Below are 12,094 nucleotides of genomic sequence, written 5' to 3'. Positions count from 1 at the left end.
GCAGGAGTTATTTAATTGCCTCTATGTTTATATCGGTACCGTTTGTTACTTAAATATAGTATGATTTCAAGTTAACATGCTTTCTTGAATAGTAACATTGACCATGGAAAACCATGCGTCAAATACGCGTCATGACCGTCAAGGCTTTTTTATATTTAAAATTATATTGAAATCATTTCAGTCAAAACCTAACTATGAAACCAACAACCAGACTATATGCATGTCGGCAACATGTCGAGCCGATTGTCATTAGGGCACGTACTCATTTAATACGCTGGATAATACATATATTTGACCTTAGGTCATAAGTGTGACCTTGACCTTAAAACACGACGTGACACACCTTCTCCACATGGTTAACATTGTTGGTAAAGTATTCAAATTTACATAATGCATAATGCATTTACAGTATGATCATGTGTTTTAATAGCAAAATTTTACAATTGACCATTAAGGTAATAAGACGGTTGTTTCACATACTCAATCTAAACATGGTGAACATTTGTGTTAAAACAAGTTAAGTGCTTGATGAAGTAACAATCCAAACAAGCTGTTTTATGCAAAAGTTTAATCTTTGATCTTTAAGTTTAATCTTTTCATTTTGAGGTAGGTAGCCGAATTTTACACGCGATACCTTGTGTTCTTATGGTAGACATTTATGGTAAATTATTTTAAAAGTACATGATAAATGACAAAGTTGCCGTCCGGACATGTTGTTTTGTGGCCAATTTGATATTTGACCCCTTACTGTGACCTGGGCCTTTGAGACGGGGAGACATGTGTTGCACGCGACACACCGTCTCTTCAATGTGGCCATTTGTGGTAAGTTATTTTAAGATTGGGTGATGAATGACAAAGTAACAGTACGGGCGAGCTAATTTATGGCAAAATTTCACCAGCGACCTCTTAGTTCGACCTTGGCGTTTGAAGATGGGAGACGAGTGTTGCTATATCGAGCTTTCCGCAAGCGGGATCGGCAAATTTTCTGATTACATTGACCATGTTAGATAAGTACTCGTCATATACTGTAATAATGTGGTATAGTAATCGATTGTCGTTTTAAAATACATTTTTGTTTCACAGACAAATCTGACAAATTCATTAAATGTTCAAGGGTCGGTGCATTTTAGTGCAAAGGTAAGGGCAACTTGACGTAAACACTTTTTTAACCGTTTTTAACGTCCATTATACGAATACATTATTTACCAACCTCGAGCGCTAAGCTTGACGACCTTTTAATAAACACATTCCGTGGAACGCGCAGTTTCACTCTCTCGTCCAGCGATGACGTCACTTCTATGACTGATGTCCCGACCTCCCAGAGTTCTATTTTCGGCTTGAGTAGCGCCGTAAAGGTTTCCTTGCGCGATATAGAGGTGTCGAACGTGAGGATCTGACCCTTAACAAAAAATGAGACCGTCTGTTATATTTTTAATTGGCAATTAACACAAACCTGTTTTCAAATTTTGATGTAGAGCATTCCGATTATAGATGCTCCGATAAAATGTGTGTTCAACCATCTTTGAACAATACTGGTATTTGTTTAATTAAGATTACATCTTATTATGAACAGGTCACTTTTACTAAGCCAGCAACATACAGAATATTTAGAACAATAGTCTATATGTATACTTCGTATTTATGTTAAGTATTAGGTTTCCGTGTTTTTGATAAACATACATATTCACACTTTCTTGTAACATATTTTTCCCTAATCTATATTTTCATACTTTTGACAAACTTGCAATTTTTACAAATGTGACAATTGAAACATTATTCTGCGCATACTATAGTATTAATCCCCATACTTATATTTTAATTGCATTCAGTTCTTAAAATACAACGAAATCTTTGCATTCTTTTGCACGTTCGCTTTATTAGAAAAATAACCTTGATGAAAATGTAAGAAATGAGCTTATATTCTTCATTCGCGTAGAAACAATCTAATTTGTCAATAAACCAACATGCTCATCTGTACTATCAGTAAAAGAAAAAAAACCTGCTGATCATTGTTGAGTGTGACGTCACTGATAACACGTCCATCGCCGAGCCGCACAAGCACGTCCTCGCGTGACGTAATAATGACGTTATAGATACGAATGGCTATGGAGTAAGGTGCGGCAGAGTCCGTTTCATCGAGCAAGTGACACGTGTATACGTCACTGATGATGTCATCGCCTGGATTCAGGGTGACATCAGGCACGCGCTCTATCATCTGGCGTTTGCACAAAATCGGAGAACGTTGCAGCAACTCGCCGTTTGCTCGCATTTCGATACCGAGTTGTCCGAATTGTGTGAACGAACGTGATGTCAGTTCTTTCACACAAAATCTGTTAGACAAGATCGATAATAATGTGCTAATAAATTTTACATTTACGAATGGGACAGTAAAATAGTCCATATTTGAATTGATTAGTTTGTATAAAACTTAAGTATGGCAAATTGAACAAAGTGTTATAAAACATGTATTAGAATTAGTATAAATAGAACTAATTGTCATTTGCTTTAACATGTGTGACATATCTTGCCTTACCATCGTAATACTATGGTTGTATGTTTCATGCCAACCGTCCGCACATCAAACCATATTCGGGCATCACATTAAAAATGCAGCAATACAATGTCAAGAATCCAGCTGCACAATATGCATACATAGTAGGGTAGATGGTTCTTGTTTGCCTCATATCTGGTTAACACGACTCAAAATGTTTACTTTTATCTTAGTTGTTGGATACCTGATACTTTTAAATTCCATAAGAAAACCTACGATTGGGAATAGATATTATTCGGGAGTCAACCAACCACTATGTACAAACAACTTTGCACTCGTATGCACGTGTGCCTTATGGATATTCGCGTATAGACAAACAATGTAGATTTTTCAAATTTCAATACATAACTCCGTATATATATATATATAGATATATATAATATATATATATATATATATATATATATATATATATATATATATATAGATATATAATATATATCTATATATATATATATATATATATATATATATATATATATATATTATATATATATATCATTTTCAATCGCATTAAAAACAAGTTTAATGACTTATGAAATAACAACTATGTGCACCTTTTCTCGCTGACCTCCTCGATTATGTCCTGGAACTGTCCAGATGTCAGGCTTCCCTTGCATAGCTCCGCGGGAATTTTGCCGTCCTGTAAAATTACAAAATCTTTAAAGTCCTCGAAGTGGTTGCCTCTCATATTCGTTGACAAGCTATAAGTAAAAACTATAAACAACCATTCAAATTTATGTTCGGTGGATGGTGAAATTATTAAATAATATGTTTTAGTCAATGCTCAGCGTAAAACAAACACGAAGTTACCGACTAGCTAGCAGAGTGGTTGTTACACGCGTTTCTTACCTAGGCGACTTGGATTCGATATTCGTTCCCGAAATCATGTGATTTTGGTTTGTGGTCACCATACTGGACATGTAGGGTTTCCTTCTGGTTCTCCGGCTCTTCCCCCACATTCACCCCCACCCCCTCCCCCCACCACACACACACGCAGCACAAGATTAAACCAACATTGAAAATCGTTCATAAACAACCAAATGTTTATGGAAATTCAAAAAATCGTCCCAACTTTCGTGAGTCTAGTAAGTTTATAGGGTAGGAGTGTTGGGACACGCTGCGGGTCCGCACATAGTGCATGCTGGGACACGGAAGGACATCATTAACTTCGAAATACACACACGCCGTAAATTGTAGTAAAATAAATGACACAGATATGCGTATTATCTGAATGATAGACGCGATTACATACGGCGAAAAATCGAAACAAACGCTGCTTACCTTGTCCTTAATGCTCGATGACGCACCATAACACAGCAGTATTTGCGTGATGGTCACGTGACCTCGTATTGCAGCCTCATGCAGTGCCGTTCTGCTGGTTGTCTGCAATATACAAACATGCAAATTTTACTCATTACGCGGAATATATCGTAATCAAAATACATATTTCTTTTGCAATTTTTGGCATTGATCCCTCATGTTTGTCATAGTCATAGTCCATGATTTTGATCTTCGGATTATTACCATCATGTTTACACCATTCCGCTCTTCCATTAAAGACGTCAAATCCGAAAACAATGAACTAATCCAATAGATTTTTCTAAGATTCAACGCGATGACGTACCTTCTTTTGAAGGCTGAAGCACCTCGAAGACGCCATTTCCTGTTCTAACCTTGTTTTGCAGGTAAACGCATTCGTGGCGTCCAGTGCATATATTTGCAGGTTGACGCATCCATGATGTCATTTCCAGTGCCAGTCTTGTTAATGTGTTTGAAGCAACCCCATGACACCATTTCCTGGGCCTTCTTTGTTTTGCAGGTTGACGCAACTCCGCGACGTCATTTCCTGTAGCGCCCATGTTGTTCCGATTGAAGTAAAACCATTATGTCATTCCTTGCGCCTACCTTCTTCTTCTGGTTAATACATCATGGCGAAATATCCAGTTCCTTCCTTGTTATGGAGTTTGACGCAACCCCATGACGCCAATGTATGTGCCTACCTGTTTGACGCAACCCCATGACGCCAATGTATGTGCCTACCGGTTTGACGCAACCCCATGACGCCAATGTATGTGCAGCCTACCTTAATCTGGAAGGTAACTCATCCCTGACGTCTATTGGTTTGTCTACGTGACGTCATTACTTGTAGCTGCCTTTTCTGCTCTACTATGAAGCAATTGCATGTGCCTACAGTAACGCAAATATATGACGTCATTTTCGGTGTCTTCACGCAATTCTTTGACGTCTTTTCCTTTCATGAGCTTACCTTTACGCAACTATAAGACGACATTGTCTTTGCCTACCTTAACGCATTTATAAGACGTCGTTTTTTGTGCCTACTTTGTCACAAATAATGACGTCATTACCTGCGCTCACCGTACGGCAAGTATATGACGTCATTTCCTGTGACTACCTTGACACAACTCGATCACTGAATTTCATGTGCCTACCTTATTTTGTAGGTTGACACTGGCCCCGTGTTTCAGAAGCAGGTACACGCACGTTGCGTTTCCTAGTCGCACGGCATTGTGGAGGGCGATCTGGTCGCTCTGAACACAGAAAGGAATCCTCGTGTAATTGAATTCAAATGATCCAATGCTCTACGATTTTCGGATTTAATGACGAGATAAAAAATATCGACTCCTAACATCTTTCAGTCAACCAGTCAAAATGTCAAGGTTTTGTTAGTGAAAGTGAAATAAGCTGGTAAAAATATTTGACGCACAATTAGACTTAATTAGTGAGAATCGGAGGTTGAAGTTACTATTTTATGCGACGTTTCTTTGGTGTGTAAAGACCCGGGACTATTTCCAATAAAAAGGTCAATCATATGCAAAAAAGATACTAAAGTAATTCATGAAGTACCTGATCTATGATGTCGGTGGGTGGGTTCCGCTTGAGTAGCGACAGCAGAAGATCGGAGGAAATCGACTTAGCGTCGAGGCAGTGGTGAAGCACGGTGCGACGGCTCTGAAAAAAGTATTCTTAATGCATGGACATGCAGTCCGCGCAGGCTAACTTTCTACTTTCCGCCAAAACTTGGTTGTCGTTAAGATGAGACTTCATTTAAACGTAAAATATCATAAACGCGGAAAGTAACGTCCTTGATTAACCTGTTCGGACTGCACAGGCTAATATAGACGAAACTTTTCGCTTATGCATTAAGGCCCGTTTTCCCAGATAATAGCTCGTATGCTTAATTATGTATGCATACTATTGGGAATAAATATTATAATAAAGTAGACACATTGTTTTCTCGTAAACACGCGTGGCGTTCAATTAATGCGAAATGTCTTGGAAATACCCTGATACTACAAGTTACGATGCAGATTCAACAGATTGGTGACAAGGGATACTATTAATTAATGGGTCTCTTTTAGACGTGATTTAGAATAAAAGTATATCAAACCAACTCATGTGCGACCCCCGTATATACTTGTAATGAACAAAACAGAAACAGCTGATTCTGGATTACCTTATCCACAAACGTAAGCTTCATGTCTGGATAGGTGTTCAAGATATTGCTGACCGCTGTAAGGTCACCTTTGTTAGCGGCTTGAATCAACTGAAAATGTAAATAAACATTGAAATAATCGTATGAATAACAAACGTTGTATTTTTGTGTTATTGATATTTGTTTTCCATATAAACGATTGTTTTGGTTGCTGTTGTTTTGTGTTGTTGTTGTTGTTGTTTGTTTTCTTTTTTTTTTGGGGGGGGGGGACTGAGAATTTATTGAACAAAGTTAATGTTATGTAAGGATTGATGCCCGATCTTATAGAACAGAGGCCATGTTATCTAAGGATTGATGCCCGATCTTATAGAACAAAGTCCATGTTATGTAAGGATTGATGCCCGATCTTATAGAACAAAGGCCATGTTATATAAGGATTGATGCCTCATCTTATAGAACAAGGTCCATGTTATCTAAGGATTGATGTCCAACCTTATAGAACAAAGTCCATGTTATCTAAGGATTGATGCCCAATCTTACAGAACAAAGTCCATGTTAGCTAAGGATTGATGCCCAGTCTTATAGAACGAAAGGCATGTTATCTAAGGATTGATGCCCAATCTTATAGAACTAGGAACCTGTTATCTAAGGATTGATGCCCAATCTTATAGAACAAAGTCCATGTTATCTAAGGATTGATGCCCAGTCTTATAGAACTAGGAACATGTTATCTAAGGAGTGATGCCCAGTCTTATAGAACGAAAGGCATGTTATCTAAGGATTGATGCCCAATCTTTCTGCCACGATTATGGTGAGTTTTGAATTAAACATGTTTATTATCTCTACATCGTCACGTGCAGACTTTTAGCCACTTGAGATGAAAAATGTACTAAAACTGTAAATATTTGTAATGCGATACGTGTTAATAAACCATTTTGACAGAAATGTGTTCTTTCAATATGAATTGAATCACATAGAGTGCATAAGAATTTTCCTTCAAAATGTATAGGACCAGTGCAAGTTTTACAGGCTTAAAGCTCATGTTCCTGTGAATATTTAAATATATGTCTTTATTTAATTGCACCAATAACTAGAAGTTTGTCAAAGATGATGCTATTTAACGCTGAACATGTAAGAGAGATTCAACAAGCGGCGAGTTCAGAACGCATTTATACGATATTCTGTAAAAAAAAAAACAGGCAAAGGCGATTGTAGCCTAAATTTAGTCCGTTCTGGGCGCAGCCATGTTTTGTGTAATGATTGTCTTTACATTAGTTTCAGCTGTAAAAATTTGAGTGAACTCCTCCAAGCGGTTAAAGAGTAGTTTAAAACACTTTTTCGTGACGTGGGGGCGTACGAAGGGGCGTACAGACGGACTCGTGCGATTATTAATGCTTTCTATTCCTCGGAAGCAACAACATACTGTCATAAGCTAAATAACTAACGTATAACACTGTAGAGGTACATTTAACCACCTATAATATCAAAATATCAGCAGTCGCAAACACAAACCTTCATTTCCGGTCCAGATGTGACGACCGTGGGTTCTCCTCTTCCGTATTCCGGTCTATTATGCGACTGCAGATTCGAGTAGACAGTCATCATGGTTGTCTGCCTCTCTAGGCCCAGTTCTGGTCCCTGTGTTAGTGTCAGATACGTTTATATGAGTCGTGTTCTGAGAAAACTGGACATAATGCATGTGCGTAAAGTGTCGTCCCAGATTAGCCTGTGCAGTCCGCACAGGCTAATCAGGGACGACACTTTCCGCTTTTATGGTATTTTTAGTTTATAATAATAATATTAATAATAATAATAATAATAATAAAAGCTTTATTTACAGAAGGTTACACATAAAGACAATGAAACATTATACATATTATGCAAATGAATCAATACTTTTTTACAATGTGGCCTTCTTAAACTAACATACACAAATAGGTTTATAAGTAAAAATAATCAAACAATTTTTTCTTACACCCATACATACCACCCATAGATAGACACGCATGAAAAATTATTGATTATAATAATAATAATAATAATAATAATAATAATAATAATAATAATAATAATAATAATAATAAAAGCTTTATTAACAGAAGGTTACGCATAAAGACGATGACGCATTATACATATTAAACTAACATACACAAATAGGCCTATAACAAGTAAAAACATTTAAACAATATTTTCTTACACCAATACATAACACACATTTTGCCTTTTAGACAGACACACATGAACTATCATTGATTAGAAAAAAAACACAACATATGACATATTATTGATTAGAAAATAAATGTGCTTTATATTGCCTTTTAAAAGCAGAGATAGAGCATGCCATTCTTATTCCAATCGGTATACTGTTCCAAATATCCATGCTATGGTATGAAAAATCTCGTATCTTATAACCTGTATTTGCTTTGGTATTAACAATATCGCTATGGGTGGCAGATCTTAAGTTATATTTTTGATTTTGAGAAAAAGTTATAATATTATTTAAATATTCTGGAGTCTGATTGTTGACACATTAATATATCAAGATTGCCGTGTGGTATTTACATCTATTATTAAACGAGAGCCAATTAAGCTGTAAAAACATTTCTTTGGATGGTGTTCTATTTGGCTTTTGTAGAATGACTTTCGCTGCGCGTTTTTGTAAAATATTCACTTTTTTTAAATTGGTTTTATTAGCGTTGCCCAAGATCGTACAACAGTAATCGAAACATGTTAGAATATATGATTTATGAAATAATTTCTTCATATCAAAAGTGAGATCATTTGATATCTTTTTTAGTAGAGTTATTTTTCTGCTTATTTTAGAGCATGTTTTATCAATGTGTACTTTCCATTGCAGATGTTTGTCAATATAAAGTCCTAAAATGTTATGGCTAGTGACATTTTCAATAGCATTATTATCTATTTTTAGATCAAGGTTGATATTCTTAATTTTTTGTTTTGATCCAATAAGCATGCATTTTGATTTACTAGGGTTTATCATCATGTTATTAAGGGTGCACCATTTTTGTATCGAATAAATATCATTTTGTAAGTTAGTTTGAATTTCTGAAGGATTGGCCCCTGTAGCATGTAGTGTCGAGTCATCAGCATACAAGTTTATGTCTGATTGGTTTAGTAATAACCCAATATTATTTATATAAATTAGAAACAAGAGAGGGCCCAAAATAGAACCTTGAGGGACACCACTCTTAATAGTAAGAGGGGTAGAAAAACTAGTTCCTAGTTTAACGCATTGTTGTCTTTGACTAAGATAAGAATTAAAAAGGGACAAGGTACCATCCGAAAAGTGATGAAGTTTTAGTTTGTATAACAGAATTTCATGATCTACTAAATCAAAAGCTTTTTTCATGTCAATAAAAACAGAACCAATACAATAACCGTTATCTACATCTTTGAGCCACTCATCAATAAGTCGAATCAGTGCTGTTTGGCAAGAATGATTTTCTCTGAAGCCTGCCTGATGTTTATTCAACACATTTGCTATTCGAAATAATTTTTTGACGTGTTCACCGACCGCTTTAAAATTACTGTAACTCTATAGCTCTAAAGGATATTATGTAGACTTTGACTTAAGTCCAAGAATCTTTGTGAATACGGGCCCGGTGTCTCGCAAGGAAGCCATTCTCGCGGGTTGTGAAAAGTGTGACTAAAACCACGACTTCTTGCTGCTAATAAGGCGAGGGCTTTACTGAGTGAAATAGCCTTAAATCATATACAGAGCTATTCATCAATCCCACGTACGTTCGTACCATGACAACACAATTATCCATTAGTCAATTGTGCCATCAGCATAGTTTGCATCGTTATTTTGGGTGTTTAAGGCGGTTTGTTAACAAATTTTTATGTATGGAACCGTGTGTTATTATTTACCACATAAATAAGAACCAATAATGAGTTACCGGTAACTCTATATCTGATTGACAAGTAGCTGCATGCCAGTTATCAAAGGTAAAGGATAATGGAATCATAAATCAGGTCGAAGATTATTGGTATAATTTAGCACAGATGTAAACAAATCACCCGATACGTTGCATTTCGCGCGAACATTACTTAACAAACACGTCCATTCAAACTCTCAACATTGTGTACCCGCACTCATTTAACTAATTATAACCCAAAATGCACAGTTTAAAGTTTCCAATGTTGTTTATAATTGCGATCATTCAGTTTCTTAAACCTTCCTATGTGCGGAACCTTTGAAAAAAAAGATGTTTAAATACTTTATTTCTCAATTTTATGGTATTTGTAAGAAATAAACGATACATAAAATTTCCGATTTCAGTCACAACGAACCGATTTTTCCCAATTCAAAGGGTTCTGGTATTCTCGAAATCGTGGGAAAAAAACAACAATCCAACGTAATACCTGGGGTACTAGAAGCCTGGGGGTTTCCGAGTCACGCTTTCTGCCGCTTGTACCACGTGGTTGTGGCCTGACATTGAAACGCACGCTCTGAATAATAACAATAACAATTATGGTAACCAGTGTAATTGACTTAAAGTAATAACAAATCCTTGCCAATACAAGAGTGGTGCATAACTGTAAATGTAAATCCTTAAATTCGTGAAGGTCATCGTGTACTTCCGACGCGAAATAATACGTTTACGTTATATACACATATATACATGCAATAATTTTTTTTCAACATTTCTGGTCATGTACACTAATTCAAAAGATTTTTTTTAATTGCGCTCACATGGTCCTTTTGTTCTGCATTAGATGTTTTAAAACCAAAGGCGTTGTTTTTTCTTATTATTAATTGGATAATATCTTCATGGTTCAAAGGGACCTTTTCACAGATTTTGGCATGTATTGAAGTTTGTCATTAAATACGTTATATTGATGAATTTAAACATTGTATCTAAAAAGCTCCAATTAAAAACAAGAATAAAATTAAAGAAAGAAAAAAGTAACCCTCAACTGGCCTCAAACCACTGACCTCTGACCCCTGGAGTAAAAGTATAACGCTTAGACCACTCGGCCATCCGTTCTCTTACAATGTGTGACGTATTTTATACTTTATGTTATAATCCTCGTAGTGTCACAAAATATAACAACAGAACTCTCCAAATTATTCAATCGTTTCGCGTTGCAACGCTTTATACTTTTCAGTTTTTTTATCGTCAAAAGATGCATATTATGGATATTTTAAAGCATGGTAAATGTTCAGTATTACTGTATCCTGACAAATATAACTGCAACGAAAATTTGCGAATCTGAAACATTTTTTTTTATTTTGTCAATTTAACAAAACGTGAAAAGGTTCCTTTAAACATAAACTTTTTATTACTTTTTGAACATTCCAAAGTATAAAACAACATAATTAAATAACTGAATGCGTTTTACAGAAATGTTGAACACATATGTACACAATAACTGTAATTATTCTTCACGTTGCGCTCGCATCTGATTATATTGAAAATGAAATAAAATATTTTTATGTTCATGCACTCGCTTGCCACAGAATGAGATAGCAAAATTCCAGTGTATTGTATAATAAATTATTTAAAATATGTACGCCTAATCGCAGGTAAAATTCATCCCTGACTATATTGTGATCGTTTCTGAATTTACAGTTTAAGAAATTTGTACATTTACTATACCTTATCAACGCCCAACGAATCTGGGAGCTGACCAATCATAGGAACCTTGCTGTTGCTATTGTCGTTTCTACTACCGAAAACGCCGTCCGACTGGGTGTTGGGCGTTCGGGTGCTTCTCGTTTGACGCGCCGCTGGTCTGTCGGCGGATACGAAAGTTCGACCATGCGTCTGTCCACTTGAACCCGGTCCGATACCTGACGGCGTTTGCTTGACGGAAGATGGGCGGCTCATCTTTTATAACGCATCACTATCTGTCAATTTCGAGTTAATTCATTTCTTCATGGTGCTATATATATATATCTTCCTAGCAATTGAAATCGAAATTCCAAAACATTGTATATTTTCCACACAAAAACTACGCTATTTAGGACGATACTTCCTAATAACGAACGTCACGCCATGTATAAAGTTTCTTCTTCAATTACTTAAATCAGCTACAGAACTAAGATTTCGGTGACACTG

General features: G+C 36.1%; 1 protein-coding gene across 1 annotated transcript; it reads right to left on the bottom strand.

Moving 5' to 3' along the window:
• Positions 1–1,198: 1,198 nt before the first annotated feature.
• Positions 1,199–11,863, bottom strand: LOC127831569 (poly [ADP-ribose] polymerase tankyrase-1-like). The gene is made up of 10 exons (XM_052356549.1): positions 11,633–11,863; positions 10,395–10,481; positions 7,521–7,646; positions 6,030–6,119; positions 5,420–5,524; positions 5,005–5,103; positions 3,836–3,937; positions 3,109–3,194; positions 2,000–2,330; positions 1,199–1,399 (listed from the first exon to the last, which is right to left on the bottom strand). The coding sequence occupies exons 1-10, from the start codon at positions 11,861–11,863 to the stop codon at positions 1,199–1,201; spliced, it is 1,458 nt and encodes a 485-aa protein (XP_052212509.1).
• Between the last annotated feature and the right edge of the window lie 231 nt (positions 11,864–12,094).

This window comes from Dreissena polymorpha, chromosome 5, assembly GCF_020536995.1.
Source record: "Dreissena polymorpha isolate Duluth1 chromosome 5, UMN_Dpol_1.0, whole genome shotgun sequence".
In the NCBI taxonomy this organism is placed as follows: domain Eukaryota; kingdom Metazoa; phylum Mollusca; class Bivalvia; order Myida; family Dreissenidae; genus Dreissena; species Dreissena polymorpha.
The sequence above is the reverse complement of the archived record's forward strand: the minus strand, read 5'-3'. Positions and strand labels throughout refer to the sequence as shown.